At 44.6% G+C, this 23059-nt stretch overlaps 1 protein-coding gene and 1 pseudogene across 1 annotated transcript in view; both read right to left on the reverse strand.

The window, feature by feature from the left end:
- Window positions 1-1284: 1284 nt before the first annotated feature.
- Window positions 1285-20660, reverse strand: LOC130871408 (40S ribosomal protein S18-like; annotated as a pseudogene).
- Window positions 20661-22920: 2260 nt separating this feature from the next.
- Window positions 22921-23059, reverse strand: part of Kntc1 (kinetochore associated 1) — a 79536-nt gene continuing 79397 nt past the window's right edge. Inside the window, exon 64 of the mRNA XM_057764487.1 lies at window positions 22921-23026. Within this exon, the coding sequence (XP_057620470.1) occupies window positions 23006-23026 (21 nt within the window). The 3' untranslated portion in view covers window positions 22921-23005. The remainder of the gene's footprint in view (window positions 23027-23059) is intronic.

Below are 23059 nucleotides of genomic sequence, written 5' to 3' on the forward strand. Positions count from 1 at the left end.
ACAGAGTGAGTTCCAAGATAGCCAGAGCTACACAGACAAACCTTGTCTCGAAAAAGAAAAAGCAGAAAAAGAAAAAAAAAATGTTTTCTCCTGTTTTTCTAGAACAAGGGGAAAATATCTGTGGAAGACTTTAAGTTACCCCAGAGAAGCAGCATAAAGAATGCGCACAGGTTGTCGGGGGAAGCTGGGGGATGTGCTTGGGCTGAGAAGGAAGAGAGATGATAAATGACAAAACAGCTCGCATGCCAGCCCGCCTTGCTGCTGGCTTTATCATAAATAACATTGTACTGGATCATGGCTTCTCATAGGGCTGGGGCTGGGGGTCAGACTAGCGCAACAGCCACCCTGTGAAATGCAGAAAGGGCCTTACTACGTTTTAGAATTGTCACTGCCCTGGATTGACTTCCTATAGTTTTCACCAGGGCTGGCTCTCCTCCCGCCCTTAGCTTCGCTCTACTGGGTCACTTATAGGCTTCGATAGAGCTTTGACAAATAAGGCAGGTCCGAGAACGAGACAGAGATGATATGACCCATAAGCCCCAAATACCTATAGTTGCAGATACAGTTTGTACAGCTAACTGGCATGGTGGTGTATGCCTTTAATCCCAGCACTTGGGAGGCAGAGGCAAGCGTGTCTCTGTGAGTTCGAGGCCAGCCTGGGCTCCATAGAGAGACCCTGTCCAAAATGTAAAAGTTATCTGTTGCTGGAGAGATGTGGGCCTGCATTCACACATACCAGGGCCGAAGAGGAGGCAAATATGGTCTGAGATTCCAGAGGGGAGGTAGGAACCACAGCTACTGACTGGAGCCAGGCTCTAAGGCAAGCAAGAAGCCTTGATCCTCAGACTCGCTGTCTGCCGTGACTCTCGTTCCCACACTTTCCCCAATCATACAAATGTTTATTGAATAAACACACAAATGAACACAGAGAGCTCCACAATCCCCAAAGAGAGGCTGACACACTGATAACCTGGACTGGAATGCAGATCTCTGTTGGATTGTGGCAGGGGCTCCTGGCAACGAACCTGTCTGTCATAGTCATCACTGCCTTCTAAAAATGACCCTCCTCCAAGCAGACTGCACCCTCTGGAGGTGATTGGACCCCAACTGAGCTATAGAGTGGCATATGATTAGCTTTGGCCAGTTGCCTAGACAATGCTGTGAACATGGAGGTAAGACAGTCAGGGCTGCTTGGCAGAGATTTTCTTGATTTTTCTTTCTTTTCTTTTTCTTTTTTTTTTCACAGGCATATAAACTATTTATTAACAGCGAAGGCCCAGGGACTCATTTCTTCTTGGACATACCCACAGTGTGGCCCCAGCGGACAGTGGTCTTGGTGTGCTGGCCTTGGACACTAAGGCCCCAGAAGTGGCGCACCCCCTTCAGGCTCGAATCTTCTTCAGTCGCTCCAGGTCCTCGCGCAGCTTGTTGTCCAGGCTGTTGGCCAGAACCTGGCTGTACTTCCCGTCCTTCACACCTTTCTGTCTGTTCAAGAACCAGTCTGGGATCTTGCACTGCCAGGGATTCTGCATGATGGTGATCACACGCTCCTCCTCGTTCTCCGTGAGCTCTCCAGCCCTCTTGATGAGGTCAATGTCCGCTTTCCTCAGCACCACATGAGGGTATCTCCACCCCACACCCTTAACGGCACTGATGGCAAAGGCTATTTTCTGCTACCCATCGATGTCGATGTGGAGTCCTCGCAAGATGTGCTGGAACTTCTCAGGAGGGATCACGAGAGACGTGGCGGCCGCACAATCAGCGCGTGTAGGCCTCCTGTGGAAGAACTTTCTTGATTTTTCTAAAGGGCTTTTGGGAGCCAAGGATGTTCCTCAGTTCATGGAGTGTCTGCCTAGCAAACATGAAATCCTGGGTTCAATTATCAGCACGACATAAAACATGGTGGCACATGCCTGTAATCCCAGCATTTGGAAGGTGGAGGCAGAACAGTCACAAGTTCAAGGCCATCCTCAGCTACATAGTGAGTTAGAGGTCAACTTGGACTACATGAGACCCTGTTTCAGGAGCTTTGAATTTGGCATCTCCTCAGAGAGTGATTCATGGCATTCTCCTATGACTTAGAAGTTCTTCTCCTAAGTGAATGCCCAAAGGGTTAAAAACAGGTTGCCCAAGGCAATGTATGTACAGGTATGCACATAGAAGCACTGTATGACTTTTTAGCCATGACCAAAATGTGGAAATATCCCCAATGGGACAGATGAACAAATAAACAAATGTGGTCTCTTCACAGATTGGAGTGTGAGTCAGCCATATAACGGAAGGGAACGCTGATACACACGGCAACGCACGTGAACCTCAGAAACTCGAGCAAGAGGGAAGAAGAGACAAAAGGCCAAAGACTGCATGAGTTCGTTCATGAGATGTTCAGAAGAGATAAATCTAGGGACAGAATGAAGGGACCAAAGCCAAGGGCCTCAGGGATGGGAGGATGGGGACTTTTCCATGGTTACTGGGTGTCTTGTGGGATGAAGTAAAGGTTCTGAAACTAGACAGAGATAATGGGTACGGAGCACAGGAGAAAGCATTAAAGACCATTGACTTTCACCTTTTAAAATGGGTAGTTATATAGTTATTATTAATTTTACATCAATAATAATAATAATAATAATAATAATAATAAATAGAAATTCTTATAAGGATATGGTTCATACAGTAACCAAACCTCCTTTTAAAAATAATTTGTTTAGCTGGGCCGTGATGGTGCACTCCTTTAATCCCAGCACTCGGGAGGCAGAGGCAGGCGGATCTCTGGGAGTTCGAGGCCAGCCTGGTCTACAAGAGCTAGTTCCAAGACAGGAACCAAAAAGCTACGGAGAAACCCTGTCTCGAAAATCAAAAATAATAATAATAATAATAATTTGTTTAACTTTATTTTATGTGCATTGATGTGGAGGTGTCAGATCCCCTGGAACCAGAGTTACAGACAGTTGTGAGCTGCCATGTGGGTGCTAGGAATTGAACTCAGGAGCTCTGGAAGAGCAGTCAGTGCTCTTCACTGCTGAGTCATCTCTCCAGCCCCATCAAACCTTTTTTTTTCCATTATTAAATTTTTATTGCTTTTATCTTATATGTATGCTCATATGTGCATGTGTACAGGGCACATAGGACATGTATGGGGTCAGAGGAGGACTTTCAGGAGTCTGTTCTCGCCTTCTACCATGTGGGTCCCAGGGATCAACCTTAGGTCTTCAGGTCCTCCCTGGCCCCGCCAAGCCTTTCTTGCATCTTGAGGTGACAAAGACAGGGCAAACCAGGACACTAAATGATGGCAGAGACAAATGCAGAACAACAATCACCTCAGTTCCTCCTGCCGGGGATGTGGAATGCTTGAGTGGCTGGCTCTTGGCTCTTGGCTCTGTCACTAGCCTGTTCCAGAACTCTCGATGATGCAGGATTGTAGGCTATCTTCGCATACAGTCCTTTCTACTTGACGGTCTCTCGCGCGCAGTCAAAGTAGTAGAATAAACAAAACAAAATCACCTCCGGGCCAAGAAAACAGAGTAGAAACTCAGGCCTGGGTGGAGACCTAACCTTCCTGTTGGGCCCTGTCATTCACTTAGCCAGAAACCACGCTAGGAAGGTAGGCTTGCATAGGCCGCGCTTAAGAGATGCACTGTAAACCACGCCTTTAATCCCGGCACTCGGGAGGCAGAGGCAGGCGGATCTCTGAGTTAGAGGCCAGCATGGTCTAGAGAGTGGGTTCTAGGACAGCCAGGGCTACAAAGAGAAACCTTGAGAAAGCAAAAAGAAGTGTGTGTGTGGGGGGGGGCGTCACAGTAATCAGTCATTCAGTAAGATGCTGTTGTTTACCTACTGCAGTAGGTTATGGGCTGCAGCCATACAGGGTTCGCCCCTTTTCTGAATTACTCAGAGAAACACAAATTCTCTAAGCATGCTTTCCTTATCATTTGGGGCCTTTCCCACGCAGTTTCAGGCTGCCTTACTCTTCCTTCAGAGCTCCCCTTCCTGCCCTGTGGCTGTTTGTCTGCCCCACGTCTGACCTCCATGCCAGTGTTTTTGAGATCCTGCTTGAGTCTACCCTTAAATTTTTTTCATTAGTGAGACCAAGAACACCAAGAGAGAACCCTCATTTCCTCTCTAGATCGATTAAGCCCTCCCCCCCAGATTCCACCAGCAAAAGATACCCTTCGCAATCCAGGGAGCTTCTGAAACAGAAGACAAAGTCTAGATTATCTAAAGGGGAGCAGGACTCAAAGGTGGACCACGCTGTCCTCTTATGCCCAGGGGCTCTCTCCTTGCAGGAAAAAGACAACCCTGTGTGTGGTTACAGCTTTTCACACAGAGGCCTAAACAATGATATTTAAAACAATCCTGGCTGGGAGTGGGGCTCTGTGCCTTTAGTTCCAAGAAATAGGCAGGCTACACAAGGAGGCCCTAACTACCAAACAAACAAACAAAACCAGATTTATTTTCCAGGGGTATGGCAGTAGTGTGTGTGTGCGTCTCTGTGTGTGTGTGTGTGTGTGTGTAAGAGAGAGAGAGAGAGAGAGAGAGAGCGAGCGCTAAAGACAGACAGACAGAGACAAAGAATAAGGAGTGAGAGAGAGTTCTCGTTCTCTGGTTATCTCTAGTTAGCCTCAGTGTCTCGGGAAAACAGGATGGACTAGCTTTGGGTGCGCTGTCCCAACCATCACAGCGTTGCCAGCTGTTGAGTGTACAGGCGAGACAGGATCTCTAACCGTACCCTCCAAGTCTGTGTGGTTTCTCTCGGGGGAGTTGGATCAGTTTCTGACCCTGCAATTCCACTCCCAAACATGACCCAGACCTCTAGAAAGCTCTCTCTTTCTGTGTGAGGTTTTGCACAGAGAGGTGAGCACGTCCCTGTTCAGGGTCAGCTTGGTTTTTCTGAAGGGTCAAAGGAGGTCCTCACACAGACGTGCTAAGGCAATGCTCCCCCTCAGGAACGCAGCCCCAGCCCTAGGTTCTTTCTGTATCTCTAGGGAGCGGACTAGAGAGTGGAGAAGAGCAGTTCCTGCCATAGCTTCACCCTGCTCACACTTCCACAGTTCTAGAACATTCTGGCAGAGCTCCCTATAAGACTCTGGCTACTCCACATGGGAGGAAACTTTAAGAGAAGGGAATCTGGCCGGGCTTCGGAGAGGGGTGTGTGAAGAAGGCTGATGGGGGTAATGGCTGTAAGTGCTGTCGGACCGGCTCTTCCTTTATTTCTCAGCACCGACACCTAAGTCATTGCGCAACACATCAACTCTGAAAATAAAAGTCCGAAGTTGCCTACAGTAAAATCTGCTTGCACAACTGATGGATTCAGAGAAACAGGTCCTGAGCCGAAAGGGCTAGTAACTCAGAAATCTTGGGAGGACGGAGCAACTCCGAACAGGAAGGCTGGCCCGTTAGTAACAGCTTCTGCAGGTCCTCAGGATCCAGGACGCCCCTGACCAACGCCGCGTTCTCCCACACCACTGACAACTTTGGTACTGCAGGGGACACTTCTGCTTATGGAATCCTCCATCCCAAAGTTCTCTTCTCTGCCCCAGAAAGCCCCAAGCCCCTTCACCGGCTGCACAGTCTCCACTCCCGAGAGAGACTGTGGCCCTCCACTGTTCTGATTAAAGAATGATCCACTTTGTAGAGGTCAGTCCTCTCTGATTTTCATGTCTCCTCAGCCAATCCAGATGATTTAGTAACACCTTTTTTTTTTTTTTTTTTTGGTTTTTGGTTTTTGGTTTTTCGAGACAGGGTTTCTCTGTGGCTTTGGAGCCTGTCCTGGAACTAGCTCTTGTAGACCAGGCTGGTCTCGAACTCACAGAGATCCGCCTGCCTCTGCCTCCCCAGTTCTGGGATTAAAGGCGTGCGCCACCACCGCCCGGCTTGATTTAGTAACTCTTTTAATGGTTTTGAGGTTGCAGGAAATTAGCCATGATGGAGATGCACCAAAATTAGCCCTCTGAGAAGTGCGTGCGTGTGTGTGTGCGTGCGCGTGTTTATGCATTCTTGTGGAGGTCAGAAGAGGGCATGGACTCTTGCCTGGCCTGTGAGCTGCTGGACACTGGGAACTGAACTCTGGTCCTTCAGACCAGACATTCTCAACCTTTCTAACGCTGCAACCCTTTAATACAGTTTCCCATAAAATATTTCATTGCTACTTCATAACTGTAATTTTGCTAATGTTATTAATCATAGTGTAAATATCTGATATGCAGGAGATTTGTTTTTTTGTTGTTTTTTTTCGGTTTTTCGAGACAGGGTTTCTCTGTAGCTTTGGTGCCGGTCCTGGAACTAACTCTTGTAGACCAGGCTGGCCTCAAACTCACAGAGATCCGCCTGCCTCTGCCTCCCGAGTGCTGGGATTAAAGGCGTGCGCCACCACCGCCTGGCTATGCGACCCCAAAAGGTCAATACCCACAGGTTGAGAACTTCTGCTCTAGGAGGAAGGAAGCGCACAGCCACCTCCTCTCCAGCCCAGCTCTGCTCTGAGAACAACAGAAAGGAGCTATATTCCTATCGGTCTCTTCATTTTGGGCCTTCTCTCCCTCTATTTCTTCTCCAGCACTTAGCTGGGAATTTCTGCTCCACTGGTCTTGTCTACAGAGGTGAGCTGTTTATTTAGAGTCTCGGATCGCCTGGAATGCAAGATATTTCCAAAACAACGTTTGAGCTAAAATAAAAGGAAAGAAAACATGGAATCCCGCTGACCTTGAGACCGCTCCAGTACCTGACCCAGTTAAAACAGGTAAACTGCCTTAGCAGGAATTGTAGTCTCAGTGTTCGTGAGGTTGAGGGCAGACTGGGCAACACAGTGAGCAACAAAATCTGGTTTAACAGACAAACTTGGAGTTGGGACCTGGTAGGTAGAATAGCGCTTGTGTGACCTGCATGAAGCTCTGGCCGGATCCCCAGCGTCCAGCTAGGGTGTGGCAGCGTAGACTGTGGTCACAGCAGGGGGTGGAGGCAGGAGGTTCAGAACTTCAAAGCCATTCTCAGCTACATAATGAGTTACAGGCCAGACTGGGCTACGTGGGACTGTATCAAAACAAACAGACAAACAAGGAGACTGGAGAGATCGACCGCTGGGCAGTTCAGAGCACTGGCTGTTCTTGCAGAGCACCGGGGTTTGATTTCCAGCACCCACATGATGCTTCATAACCATCCGTAACTTCAGTTCCATGGGATCCAATGCTTTTCCTGACGTCCTTGGGACTAGAATCCAGGGCCTCGTGAATGACCCACTGAGCGCTTACTCATTCCTGTACCTGTGGACTATGTGGGGTTTCTATAGATTCAATGGTATCATTAAAATGTACATGAAAATCAGGCCCAACTGTGTAGCCATGCAAACTCAGCTAAGCAGTGGCTACTCCGGAGGCTCTGGAAGAAAGACTGGAAGCTCAAGGCTTGTTTGGGCTACAGTGAGTTCAAAGGTAGCCTGAGCTACTGAGACTCTTGTCTTGACACAAAAAGTACACACACAAAAGAAGATAGAGGATGTAGTTTAGTAGCAGAGTATTGTTTCAGGGGCTCACCTAGCATGAGTGAATCCCTGAATCTAATCCCTCATAACTCAAAAATAGCAAGTAAAGGGATTGGAGAGATGGTTCAGCAGTTAAGAGCACTGGCTGCTCTTCCAGAGGATCCTGGGTTCAATTCCCAGCACCCACATGACAGCTCACAACCATGGGTACCTCCAGCTCCAGGGGATCTGATGCTTTCTTATGACCTCTTATGGGTACTGCATGCATACAGTGTACAGATAGATATTCAGGCAACACATACACATATATAAACATACATATATATATAAACATACATATATATAAACAAACTTTTAAAATAAATTAGGGGCTGGAGAGGTGGATCAGTAGTTAAGAACACTGGCTGCTCTTCCACGGTCTACTGGGACCCTCAGAACCAGTCTGATGTAGAAAGAGGATCTTTGCACATGTAATTAAGATTGGGATGAGATGCCGGGCGGTGATGGCGCACGCCTTTAATCCTAGCACTTGGAAGGCAGAGGCAGGTGGATCTCTGTGAGTTCGAGACCAGCCTGGTCTACAAGAGCTAATTTCAGGACAGGCTCCAAAGCCACAGAGAAACCCTATCTTGAAAAACCAAAAAAAAAAAAAGATTGGGATGAGATTTCAGTCAGGTGGAACCTCATGCATTGACGGTGTTTTTGTACGAGACAGAAGAGGACAGAGATGCACGGAGAGGAGGCTGTGATGACAGAGGAAGAGATGAAGTGATGCAGCCCCAAGCCAAGGAGGGCACTAGTGACAAGAAGAGAAAGAAGTGTCCCCAGACCTCAGATTTACTCTGTGTGCTTGTGCCCATGTGTGCGTGCGTGCGTGTGTGTGTGTGTGTGTGTGTGTGAGCACGTGAAGGCCAGAGGGCGATGACACTGGTGTCTTTAATTTCTTTTTACCTATTGTTTATTTTATTTATGCATTGAATTTGTGTGTGTGTGTGTCTGTTACAGAACAAGTGTGGAAGTCAAGACAACTTGCGGGAGTTGGTTCTCTTCTGCTGCCATGAGGGCCCCAGGGACCTAACTCAGGTCCTCAGGCTTGGGACTGCATTGATCTTTACCTCCTGTGCCATCTCTGCCAGCCCTGCTTTGTTATGACTGTGTGCATGCAGTGCAGGGGCCCGTATACTGGGCGTGCATACAGAGAGCAGGAGAAAGCCTTGTTGTTGTTTTGTTTTTTTGAGACTGGGTTTCTCTGTAGCTTTGGAGCAAGTCCTGGAACTAGCTCTGTAGACCAGGCTGGCCTCGAACTCACAGAGATCCGCCTGCCTCTGCCTCCCGATTGCTGAGATTAAAGGCGTGCACTGCCACCGCCCAGCCATTTGTATTTTTTTTACATAGTAAATTTATATGCATAGAACTGCCATTTGTACATCATGGACAGCCATGAGTCACCAAAACAGAAAGACACATCACCGTGCGGGTTCCCAGGGTTTGATGAAAGCTTCCTAGACATATGACCCCATATGACCACGGCACCAACAAGGGCAGGCGCGTGACATCATGGGGCAGGAAGTAGAGGCGGACATGTTGTAAATCACCACTTCTCCTTTTTGAGGCATGAAATACAGTATGGATTGCGTATGTGTCATGTAACCATTTTTGCCTTTAAATGATAATGAAACCTATATAAAGAACACTGGAGAAGATTAGTCAACAGCTAGTCTTCCCCTTTCTCCGCATCGTCTCTTCCGATACGGAGAATGTCCTATTGCTTCGGACATGGTACATTTCTTCTCATTACTTATCTCTACAATTTTCCATTACAATTATTTACTTTCTTTGAGTGTGTGTGTATTTCTTTTTCTTTTTCTTTCTTTCTTTTTCTTTTTCTTTTTTTTTTTTCCAAAACAGGGTTTCACTGTAGTTTTTTTTTTTTTTTTTTGGTTTTTCGAGACAGGGTTTCTCTGTGGTTTTGGAGCCTGTCCTGGAACTAGCTCTTGTAGACCAGGCTGGTCTCGAACTCACAGAGATCCGCCTGTCTCTGCCTCCCGAGTGCTGGGATTAAAGGCGTGCGCCACCACCGCCCGGCTTCACTGTAGTTTTAGAGCCTGTCCTGGAACTAGCTCTTATAGACCAGGCTGGCCTTGAACTCACAGAGGTCCTCTGCCTCCTGAGTGCTAGGATTAAAGGCGTGCGCCACCACCACCCGGCATGTATTTTTTTTAAAAAAAAACAAAAAACTTTTTTTAAGATTTATTATTTATTATGTATACAGTGTTCTGCCTATATTCTGCCTGAAGCCCAGAAGAGGGCATCAGATCTCATTACAGATGGTTGTGAGCCACCATGTGGTTGCTGGGAATTGAACTCATGACCTCTGGAAGAGCAGTCAGTGCTCTTAACCTCTGAGCCATCTCTCCAGCCCGTTTGTGTATTTCTTAACACACATGTGGGGGTCAGAGGGCAACTTGTGGGGTCAGTTATCTCCTTCTGCCATGTGGGTCTCAGATTTGAACTCAGGTCTTCAGGCTCACATCCATTATGCACTGAGCCATCTCATCATCCCCAAACATTCTTTTTGTTTTGTTTTGTTGATTTGGTTTTTCGACATCCTATTATAAATAAAAGGATGCTGTTTAATAAAAAAAAAAAAAGAGCCGGGCGGTGGTGGCGCACGCCTTTAATCCCAGCACTCGGGAGGCAGAGGCAGGCGGATCTCTGTGAGTTCGAGACCAGCCTGGTCTACAAGAGCTAGTTCCAGGATAGGCTCCAAAACCACAGAGAAACCCTGCCTCGAAAAACTAAAAAAAAAAAAAAAAGAGAGAGAGAGAAAAAAAAAAGAGCACCTGTTGCTCTTGCTGAGGACCTGGGTTCTGTTTCTAGCACCCCGTGGAAGCTTACATCCCTAAGTAAAGTCCAGAGGACCCAATGCTGTCACCGCCCTAGAGGTGGTGTGACCTGGGAGAATGGAGCCGGTCAACAAGGAGGACTAAAGTCTCATGCAATAGCTAACTTTATTCGGGCGTCAGACAAGTTATACTTAAGAGTTAGGAGACATCACATGAGTAAAGCTCTCAGGGGTGCAAACTGTACGCAATCACAGGACAAGCAGCAAATGGCAAACATAGTTTTCCATAAAGGCGAAGAAAGGATGGTTTAGCAGCAGCAAGCAATAACGAGTAATCAGAAGTAAACACACTCCTATCAGCCACACCTGGGAGGAGCACGAAGCCGTGTCCAAGAACAGTTCTGTGTTTGAAGACACTGAGGTCCCGAGACTCTTGTTTCCTGGGAGTTCCCCCACAAACACCTAGAATCTTCCTCACACGGCTCCATTCCTGGACCATGTTCTGACACAATGCCTTCGCTGGCTTCCATAGGCACAAGACACAGACATGGCATACAAACATACACACAGGCAAAATGCCCATACACAGAAAATAATTTTTAAAAATTTAAAAATATAATCATGCATCAAAAGCCATTCAAGAGGGGCTGGAGGGATAGCTCAGCCTTTAAGAGTGCATACAGCTCTTGCAAATTCAGAGTTCAGAGCCTAACACTCACAGCTGGTGCCTCACACCTTAGGGATCTGATGCCTTCTCCTGGCCCCTATGGACCCCTGCACACATTCACACAGATATACATACATACTCATAAATAAAAATAATGAATGGGAGAGAAGACTCAGGGGTTATAAGAGCACTTGCTGTTCTTGTAGAGGACCTGAATTCAGTTCCCAGGACTCTCATGAGAACTCACAACTGCGTATATTTAACTCCAGATCTGGGGTTATATATCTTATCTCCGTGGACTCTATACATGGAGGAAACACTCATAGAATTAAAATAAGTCTTGAAATAAAAATAATTTTAGAAAGCAAACCATACAAATGGGGCTGTGGGTGTTACTTGGTGTCATAGAGTGTGTTTAGTGTATTGGAGGTCCTGGTTCCTTCCATTCCCGGTGCAACACACACATGCATGCACACACACGCATGCACACACGCACGCACACATACATACACAAAATGTAAGATATGGGAATAACATATGAGTGTAATATAGGAAGCACAGACAATGGATTCCACTGAGAAGAAACAGTAGTACGATCTTACTCTTCTCAGGCCATGCTTTCTGTCCCTGAGAGTAAAAGAACCAAGGCTCCACTCCGAGCAGTCAAGGGAGTGAAACCTTAGCTGCCGCATTCCACTTTAGATGATGAGAGGGTACATGTGAGTCTCAAAAATTCAACATGTTGCCTGGAAGTTGGTTAGGGCTAACTTCCCCCTTTGTGTCCTGTGTCATTTGCCCATGTAACTACGAAACATTCAAGGATTAATTTTATCTTGAGAAAGAGTAGCCAAAAATTCAGTAATTTCATAAATATTTAGAGGAATGTTAACTGGTTTGATTTTTTTGTTTATTTGTTTGGCTTTTTGTTTGTTTTCTGAGACAGGGTTTCTCTGTGTAACAGCCGTGGCTGTCCTGGAACTCGCTCTGTAGACCAGGCTGGCCTTGAACTCACAGAGCTCTGCCTGCCTCTGCTGGGATTAAATGGGTGCGCCACCACTGCCTGTCAAATAGCTTGATCTTTTGCAGGCAACCACAGCTGTGTTGAGCTCATGGGTGCAGCAGTCCTGTCTAGAAGACTCTGCTCTGCTTCCGTCCTTCCTGCCCTCTGAATCTTACAGTCTTTCCATCCCCTCTTCCCTAATGTTTCCTGAGAGTGTGGGGTGGGGTGATATAAACGTCCTGCTTGAGGCTGAGCGTGTCACTGACACTTATTCTTTGCACTTTGGCCAGTTGTGAATTTTGAATTAACCAACAAAGAAACTAATGAGACCTAAGAACTGTACTAATCTATCAGTATAGATCCAGATTTAGAGGGATTGATCGATACTGTGCCCATTTAGAAGAACATTAGAAAGTTCACACCCAGTGTCTACCAGCCATGGGTTCTTAGTCAGAATTACAATAGCAAGCACACATTTCCCCCTATGGAATAGGCCTTAAATCCAAGCAGAAAGGGGTTGGTTGCCCCATGATAATCATGCCACTATCGCACACACGAGACTATCTTGACATGTGGGTCTTTCCAGTAGCAGTCATAGCTGTAAGACTACTGAGGGCTCCCTCCCACCCCCAACACCTATGCAGCACCTTCTAGTGCTGTGAGAGCCAGCAGGGAGGAAGCGTCCTCTTCAGTACCAGCTTGGTTTCTTCATGTCCTCTGACCAAAGTGTATGGTGTTTTCAGCAATAGTGCTTTACCACCACGCTCTGGCAGACAGTCAGCAACAGCGGCAATAGCTTGTGCTACTTAGGGAGGATTGGGGGGCTCTGAAGTATCTGGATTTTTAAAAGAATAAAACTTTTTGTTCTTGGTAACTATGATGAAAAAAAGTGATCTTTCTTAAGGTGTGCCTCTATTTATTTGTATATTATTATTTGGGTCTTTGGAAGAATATTTAGTGTGTATGTGTTGCACAAAACTTGCAGGAGTTAGTTCTTTCCTCCCACCGTGTGGGTCCTAAGGATTTTAATCATGGAGCTGCTGTCTTACTGAGATAGAGTCTCACTATGATTTTGGGTGTGGTGGTTTGAAAGACAATGTCCCCCAAAGGGAGTGGCGCTGTAATAAAGTGTGGCTTTGTTAGAGTAGGTGTGGCCTTGTTGGAGGAGGTGTGTCACTGTGGAGACGGGGTTTAAGGTCTCACACACACTCCGGTGTGATACTCAGTCCACTTCCTATTGCCTTCTGATCAAGATGCAGCCAGCACCATGTCAGCCTGTATGCCACGCTATTCCCTGCCATGATGACAGTAGACTACACCTCTGAAACTGTAAGCCGCCACATCAACTAAATGTTTTCCTTTGTAAGAGTTTCCGTGGTCATGGTGACTCTTCACGGCAATAGAAACCCTAAGATACTTGGCTTCTCTGAAACTTGCCCTATGGCCCAGGCTGGCGTTGAACTTAAGATCCCTTCTGCAGCCATCTCAGCAGTAGGTATGGATTCCCACCTTCAGTCGAGGGTGCATTTTTGTGGTAGCTCTGTGAGACGAGAGGCTTTCTGCAGTCACCTTCCTGGAGCTCACCCGTCTCCAGTCTACAGATGTTGGTGTGCTTAAGCTAACACCATGGGTTTTAGGGAAGAGAACTGCAGAGGTGTGAAAGCCCAAGGAAGGCAGAGACAGGACCAGGCTGTGTCAGTGTCCACGGAAGATAGTAATTTAATGACTGCAAAGGAGACACATGGAAGGACAAACACAATCACCCGGTTGCCAGGCGATGGTGGTGCATGCCTTTAATTCCAGCACTCGGGAGGCAGAGGCAGGCAAAACTCTGTGAGTTCAAGGCTAGCCTGGTCTACAAGAGCTAGTTCCTCAGATTAAATGCAATGTCCATCAAAATCCCAGCAAAATTCTGATCTTTGATAAAGAAGCAAAAAATATCAAGTGGAAAAAAGAAAGCATATTTAACAAGTGGTGCTGGCATAACTGGATATCAACATGTAAAAGAATGAAAATGTATTGGTATCTATCACCATGCAAAAAACTCAAGTCCAAATGGATAAAAGACCTCAACATAAAGCCAGCCACACTGAACCTTATAGAAGAGAAAGTGGGAAGTACGCTTGAGCGCATTGGCACAGGGAATCACTTCCAAAATAGAACCCCAGGAGCACAGACACTGAGAGAAACAATTAATAAATGGGACCTCCTGAAACTGAAAAGCTTCTGTAAAGCAAAGGACACAGTCAACAAGACAAAATGACAGCCTACAGAATGGGAAAAGATTTTTGCTAACCCCACATCAGACAGATGTCTGATCTCCAAAATATACAAAGAACTCACCAAATTGGACACCAAAAGATCACACAATCCAATAAAAAAAAAAAAAAAAAAGAGGAATACAGACCTAAACAGAGAACTCTCAACAGAGGAATCTAAAATGGCTGAAAGACACTTAAGGAAATGTTCAACATCCTTAGTCATCAGAGAAATGCAAATCAAAACAACTCTGAGATTCCATCATACACCTGTAAGAATGGCCAAGACCAAAAACACTGATGACAACTTATGCTGCAGAGGTTGTGGGGAAAAGGGAACACTTCTGTATTGCTGGTGGGATTGCAAACTGGTACAACCCTTGGATGTCAGTGTGGCGATTTCTCAGAAAATTTGGGAACTACCTTCCTCAAGACCCAGTAATACCACTTTTGGGTATATATCCAAAGGATGCTCAATCGTGTCACAAGGACATGTGTTCAACTATATTCATAGCAGCTTTGTTTGTCATAGCCAGATCCTGGAAGCAACCTAAATGTCTTTCGACCAAAGAATGGATAAGGAAAATGTGGTACATTTACACAACGAAGTACTACACAGCAGAAAAAAATAACGACATCTTGAATTTTGCAGGAAAATGGATGGAGCTAGAAAACATTATTTTGAGTGAGGTAACCCAGACACAGAAAGACAATTATCACATGTACTCACTCATAGGTGGTTTTTAAACATAAAGCAAAGAAAGCCAGCCTAACATAACATATCACAATCCCAGAGAACTTAGACAACAATGAGGGCACTATGAGAGACTCACATAGATATATGGGAAGATACATGGGAAGTAGAAAGTAGAAAAAGACAAGATCTCCTGAGTAAATTGGGAGCATGGGGACCTTGAGAGGAGGATTGAAAGGAGTAGTGGAGAGGCAGGGAGGGGAGCAGAGAAAAATGTAGAGATCAATAAATATCAATAAAAAAAGTATTAAAAAAAAAAGAGCTAGTTCCAGGACAGGCTCCAGAGCTACAGCAAAACCCTGTCTTGAAAAATCAAAAAAAAGGGCTGGAGAGATGGTTCAGCGGTTAAGAGCATTGCCTGCTCTTCCAAAGGTCCTGAGTTCAATTCCCAGCAACCACATGGTGGCTCACAACCATCTGTAATGGGGTCTGGGGCCCTCTTCTGGCCTGCAGGCATACACACAGACAGAATATTATATACATAATAAATAAATATTAAAAAAAGAAAAACCAAAAAACAACAACAACAAAAAACAACAACCAAAGATCATAGAATTTAGCTGGGTAGTGGGTGCACACCTTAAGCAGAAACAGGCAAGGCAGATCTCTATGAGTTCAAGACCAACCTGGTCCACAAAACGAGTTCCAGGAATGGCTCAAAAAGCTACAAAGAAACCCTGTCTCAAACAAACAAAAATCCTAGAACTGTATACATGAGTATGTACTTCAATCGTGACTTCTCTGGTAAACCCTCCACCCTGTTAGAACCTTATTCTGCCCAAGGAGACCAGAGTGATGACTGGGAAACGGCTCCTTTAGGCTGAGCTCCTTTAGGCTGAGCTTCAGGTTTAGCACAACCTGAGGACTCATTTCCATTTGTTATGTTCTAGTGCCACCATGTGATCCCGTCTAGAATCTGCGCATTTGTAACCAAGTGCAGCGCTGCATAGTTGTGAATTCAGCCTTATGTTTGGCTAAGATACAAATAAGTGAATACATATTTTAAAATTAAATTCATTTATTTATTTGAGAGGAGGGGCATGTTCGGAGGTCAAAGGCCAGTTTATGGGAGTTGGTTCTCTCTTTCCATCATGTGTAGGACCTGGGGCTCCAATTCAGGCCATTAGGCTTGGTGGTAAGTGTCTCACCGTGTGTGTGTGTGTGTGTGTGTGTGTACATATTTGAGGCAGGGTCTCACATAGTCCACGAAAGCCACAAGTTCACTGTGTGGCAGAGGATAATCTTGAACTCCTGATTCTCCTGCCTCCGCTGCCCAAATACCAGGATTCCAGGCATGAGCCAACAAGCCCATCTTATGCAAGGCTGGGGATTGAACCCAGGGTTTTGCATATGCTGGGAAGTACTTTAACAACCGAGCCACATCCTAGAGCAATTACAAATATTAAATAAATACAAATATAAATGTATATAATGAGATATCATGCTCACCTATGAGAGTAACAATAGTTTTTAAATACAAGATTACTCAGTGTTGGGTATAATACAGCATGCAATCGTATAGTCCAGCAATGTGCAGTACAGGTAGGTAGTATCCAGTAAGTCCGTTCCTAGGGATGCATCTTTAAAAAGCCTTTTATTTTGTGTGCATTGTGTGGGGTTTATGGGTGTAGGGAAGCACATATATGTCATGACATGCACGTGGAGGTCAGAGGAGAACTTATAAGAATGGGTCCTCTCCTACTGTGTAGGTCCTGGGAATCAGTTTCAAGTAACTCACATTTAGGAACGATCATGTTTCCCCTCTAAGGCATTTCACTCGCCCTGGGAATGAATGTATCTTACAGCAATGATTCCAAATATGAAAATGTGTAGAAACCCATTAGGAAGGGCTGGAAAGAACCCTCTTGTACTCAGAGGACCAGAGACAGATTCCCAGCACCCATGTACGGCAGCCCACGACTCCCTGTAATTCCAGCTCCAGGGGATTTGATGCTGTCTTTTTTTTTTAAATATTTATTTATTTATTACGTATACAATATTCTGTGTGTATGCCTGAAGGCCAGAAGAGGGCACCAGACCCCATTACAGATAGTTGTGAGCCACCATGTGGTTGCTGGGAATTGAACTCAGGACCTTTGGAAGAGCAGGCAATGCTCCCAACCTCTGAGCCATCTCTCCAGCCCCTGATGCTGTCTTCTGTTGATATCTGTACTCACTCACTCATCTGTGTGGGCACAGGCAACTACTTTTGGAGGGAGGGGTTTAAGACAGGGTCTCAGCATATAACCTCGGAGAGCCTAGAAGTCAGAGGTCTTCCTGTCTGCCTCCTGAGTGCTAGGATTAAACGTTTGCTCCACCATGCTCAGCTAATATTTAAAAGAAAAAAAAAATGGACTGGAGAGATGGCTCAGTGGTTAAGAGCACTACCTGCCCTTCTGAAGGTCCTGAGTTCAGTTCCCAGCAACCACCATGTTGGCTCACAACCATCTGTAATGAGATCTGGTGCCCTCTTCTGGTCTGCAGGCATACACACAGACAGACTACTGAGAATACTGTATATATAATAAATAAATAGATTTTTTTTAAAAAAAAACAACACTATTAGTGCAATCTAAATAGCTGCACATGGTACATATGTCTACAGTCCCAATATTTGGGAGTCCAGGTAAGAGGAACAGGAGGCTATCATTCATTATATAGCACGTGTGAGGTCAGCTTATGCTAATGAGACCTTGTGTCCTCCATCTAAATGTCTAGAGGATGACACAGGGATATCGAGAATGTGTCAGATGGAGGGCAATAGCCTATATCACTTCCTCACAGACTATGGAGGAAGCATATTAACCCCGCATTGTGGATACAAAAATGTATCCAGGAATACTAAACAATCCAGTCTAGCTAATAAACCTGTTGCTACAGGCAGCTTTGTAACCTGAGTACACCTGGCTCTCAAGCGTGTGGTCTTTTTACAGTATCAATGACAGAACATGCAACCATTGAACACAATGCTTTTAACTGGGCACAGTGGCACATGCCTGTAATCCCAACACAGGGGAAGCTAAGGATCATTCCTAGAAACCATAGGAAGTTTGAGGCCAGCCTGAACAACATAACAAAATCCTTTCTGAAAATAAGAATGATTAAAAACTCATATTTTTAAAGAGTTATAGTTTGTCAGGCAGTGGTGGTGCACACCTTTATTCCCAGCACCTGGAAGGCAGAGGCAGGCGGATCTCTGTGAGTTCGAGCCAGCTTGGTCTACAGAGCGAGTTTCAGGACAGCCAGGGCTACACTGAGAAATCCTGCCCATAACAAGACAAAACGGTTTATAGTAAGGGGTTGGAGAGCTAGCTCAGCAGAGTAAGAGCACCTGCAAGGATTCAAATTCCATACCCAGCAGGTGTGCCAAGTGGCTCACAAATAGCTTTTATTTTTTCAGTTAAAAAAATATTTTATTTGGGGGGCGAGAGGAAGGGTGGGAGGGAGAACTGTGGTTGGAATTTACATTCATTTTACAATGAAATTAAAAATGAATAAATTATAAAAAATCTTTATTTTGTGTGTATGAGTGTCTTGTCCGTGTGTATGCATGTGCACTGTGTGTGTGCCTGGTGCCTGCCAAGGCCAGGAAGAAGGCATCAGATCCCCTGGCACTGGAGTTACAGGCAGTTGTGGGCTGCAGTGTGGGTTCTGGTAATCAGACCAGGTCCCTTGCCAGAGCAAGTGCTCGTTTTATGTTGTTGTTGGTATTTACTTTGTCATTTTTAAATCGATATTTATTGAGCTCTACATTTTTCTCTGTTCTCCTCCCCCCTTCAACCTTCTTCCAAGGCCCCCATGCTCCCATTTTACTCAGGAGATCTTGTCTTTTTCTACTTTCCATGTATCTTCCCATATATCTTCCTATATATCTATGTAAGTCTCTCTTAGTGTCCGCATTGTTGCCTAAGTTCTCTGGGATTGTGGCTTGTAGGCTGGCTTTCTTTGCTTTATGTTTAAAAACCACCTATGAATGAGTACATGTGATAATTGTCTTTCTGTGTCTGGATTGATGACTAAGGATGTTGAACATTTCCTTAAGTGTCTTTCAGCCATTTTAGATTCCTCTGTTGAGAGTTCACTGTTATGTCTGTACTCCATTTTTTTTTTTTTTTTTTTTTTTTTTTGGTTTTTCGAGACAGGGTTTCTCTGTGGTTTTGGAGCCTGTCCTGGAACTAGCTCTTGTAGACTAGGCTGGTCTCGAACTCACAGAGATCCGCCTGCCTCTGCCTCCCGAGTGCTGGGATTAAAGGCGTGCGCCACCACCGCCCGGCAAGGACTCCATTTTTTTTTTAATTGGATTATGTGTTCTTTTGATGTCCATTTTCTTGAGTTCTTTGTATATTTTGGAAATCAGACCTCTGTCTGATGTGGGGTTAGTGAAGATCTTTTCCCATTCTGTAGGCTGTCGTTTTGTCTTGTTGACGGTGTCCTTTGCTTTACAGAAGCTTTTCAGTTTCAGGAGGTCCCAATTATTGTTTCTCTGTGTCTGTGCTGCTGGGGTTATATTTAGGAAGTGGTTCCCTGTGCCAATGTGTTCAAGTGTACTTTCCGCTTTCTCTCCTATAAGGTTCAGTGTGGCTGGCTTGATGTTGAGGTCTTTGGTCCATTTGGACTTGAGTTTTTTGCATGGTGATAGATAAGTGTCTATTTTCATTTTTCTATATGTTGATATCCAGTTATGCCAGCACTACTTGTTAAATATGCTTTCTTTTTTCCATTTGATATTTTTTGCTTCCTTTTTAATGACCAGGTGTTTGAAGATGTGTGGATTGATATCCAGGTCTTCTATTCAGCTCCATTGGTCCTCCTGTCTGTTCTTATGTCAATACCAGGCTGTTTTCAGTACTGTAGCTCTGTAGTAGAGTTTGAAGTCAGGGATTATGATGCCTCCAGAAGTCCTTTTATTGCACAGGATTGTTTTGACTATCTTGGGTTTTTTGTTTTTCCATATGAAGTTGAGTACTGTTCTTTCGAGGTCTTTGAGGAATTTTGCTGGGATTTTGATGGGCATTGCATTGAATCTGTAGATTGCTTTCGGTAAGATTGCCATTTTTTCCTATGTTAATTCTGCAAGAGCATGGGAGATCTTTCCACTTTCTGGTGTCTTCTTCAATTTCTTTCTTCAAAGATTTAAAGTTCTTGTCAAACAAGTCTTCCACTTGTTTGGTTAGAGTTACTATGAGATATTTTATGCTATTTGTGGCTATTGTGAAAGGTGTTGATTCTCTGATTTCTTCCCTAGCCCTTTTATCATCTATGTATAAGAGGGCTACTGATTTTTTTTTTTTTTTAGCTAATCTTGTATCTTGCTACATTGCTGAAAGTGTTTATGAGTTGTAGAAGTTCCTTGGTAGAATTTTTGGGATCACTTATGTAAACTATCATATCATCAGCAAACATTGAGAGTTTTTCTTGGCTCTAGTTTTCTTGGATTTCAGGTCTGGAGGCTTGTACTTCTTGCCCTTGTAGAATTTCCTGAGGTTTTCCTTTTGAGTCTGGCTAATGATGATGAGGACATGGGCGATGGATTTGCGGAGAGCTTGGATGTGGCACTGCCTGTTACTTTGGCCTTGTGATGCTGGAACACCTTCAAATCGTCCAGCTGTTTTAGCAGCTCCTCCTCCTTTTTGCTGCACAGGTCCAGAGCCTTAATCGTGGCCATGGCTGTGGTGCTCACCGCTGAAGCCGCCTGGTCCAAGAACTAAATCACCAGCTCTATTCCAATGATTTAGAAGTATAGGAGACAGAGGCAGGAAAACCATAGGACAGAGCCATATTGAGCTAGGTCAGCTAGGCAACATGACTAAGGACAAGGAAAATAAAACGATAATAGTCCATTTTTTAAAAAGTAACTTTATTGGTGTGGCGGTGCACACCTTTACTCTCGGCATTATGTGAGTTTGAGGAGAGCAGGGTCTAAACGGTGAGCTCCAGGCAGCCAGGGCTTCAGTGAGAGGCTTTCTGCCTAGCCTTATATAATCTTTTTAAAGAGGGGAAAAAAAAAACCATCAGTTTACTTTATTTTTTTGTATGCATTTTTCAAACACTTTCTTTAAATAAGCATTGTTTTCATTTTCCTGAGTTATCACTAAGTTGCTTAGTCAATCTCTCTTGACTTGGCAGAAATCTACCTCATAACAAAAAGAGCCCCAAAGGGGATGAATGAGTTACTTCAGAAATAAATCTGGGGGCTGATGAGTGAGTTTAGAAAGTGAGAGAGCCAGGCGTTGGTAGCACATGCCTTTAATCCCAGCACTTTGGAGGCAGAGGCAGGTGGATCTCTGTGAGTTCGAGGCCAGCCTGATCTACAAGAGCTAGTTCAGGACAGGAACCAAAGCTACAGAGAAACCCTGTCTCGGAAAAAAAAAAAAAAAAAAAAATATATATATATATATATATATATATATATATATATATATATATAAATGCTGACAGAATAACCATGGAATATTTATTTACTACCATGTATACAGCCTTGTATGCATGTGCCCCAAGACATGTATGATAGGTTGACCTGGGGTGTCTTACTCAACTCTTCTCCATCTTAGTTTTGACAGTACCATACCCAGAGCATGTCATTTCCTGGAATGGCAGACTAGGAATCTGCGGGGATCCTCTGTCTAACAAGCACAAGCCACAGTCCTGCACGTCTTATGTGGATGTTGGGAACCTGAATTCTGTTCCTTGTGCTCGTACAGCAAGACTTTACCAGCGGAGCCATAACCCACCCCAAGACAGGATTTCCCTGCACCCCGCAAGCCAAACTGTATGCAGCTTTATTAAAGACAGGACATGGGCAGACAATCACTAACAATACACAAGAAATTCCAAACTCCCTTCTTGTACCGACTACCAAAACCAGAAAGCCACTATTCAAATGAATCTTCATTCTATGCTCTGAAAGGGGGAGGACCTTAGAGTGAGGGCTGACATTTTACACAACAGAGGATGTCTGACAACTTTTCACAAGTTGACCCTGACTTTCAGGAAATCAAATGAAAATGGCAGAACTCAGAACTATCAATCTGAAGATCCACAATCTTTTAGAGAAGGAACGGCTGCTCTTTTGAGAACACTCAATGATATTATCACTGTCAAGTCCAGATTGCCCAATAGACTGGCAAAACCAGCTTTGGGGGTCAGGTTCCAACGGCCTCTGGTCTTAAGGGAGTTAAGTATATATGTTCACTGTAGGGGGGAGGATATAAAAATAAATTTAGTTGCCGGGCAGTGGTGGCGCACACCTTTAATCCCAGCACTTGGGAGGCAGAGGCAGGCAGATCTCTGTGAGTTCGAGACCAGCCTGGTCTACAAGAGCTAGTTCCAGGACAGGCTCCAAAACCACAGAGAAACCCTGTCTCGAAAAACAAAACAAAACAAAAAAAAAAAAACACAAAAAAAATTTAGTTTTCCCACAAGATAGGATTTTATACATGGAAGAAACAGGAACTTAAGTACACGATTAAGTACTATTCATTTTTAGTTTTAGCTATATGAGTATTTTTTTTTTTTTTTTTTTTTTGGTTTTTCGAGACAGGGTTTCTCTGTGGTTTTTGGAGCCTGTCCTGGAACTAGCTCTTGTAGACCAGGCTGGTCTCGAACTCACAGAGATCCGCCTGCCTCTGCCTCCCGAGTGCTGGGATTAAAGGCGTGCGCCACCATCGCCCGGCTATATGAGTATTTTGCCTGCATGTATGTGTATATGTGCACGGTTCTGAGCTGGGTCCTCTGGAAGCACAGTTGTAACTCTTAACTGCTGAACTACTTTTACATTTTATTTCTTTCACGTACAGTGCAAAAAACAGACTCCAAATTATACAAGGAACCAATATTAAAATATTTATTAATTCAGCATGTGAGAAACTTAATAGTTATGTTAATATTGATCGTCTTATTCCTTCCAGAATAATGAAATACAGATTGCACAATTTATATACTGCAATAAATATGATTAGTTAGTAGCAGACTCCAAGCTTCCTCTTGTTTCTGAAAAGGTTGTTTGATTTACTATGATCCACCAAGAAATACCTAAATGGGGGAAAAACAGAAACATAACCCATG

Source organism: Chionomys nivalis, chromosome 3 (genome assembly GCF_950005125.1).
Source record: "Chionomys nivalis chromosome 3, mChiNiv1.1, whole genome shotgun sequence".
In the NCBI taxonomy this organism is placed as follows: Eukaryota; Metazoa; Chordata; class Mammalia; order Rodentia; family Cricetidae; genus Chionomys; species Chionomys nivalis.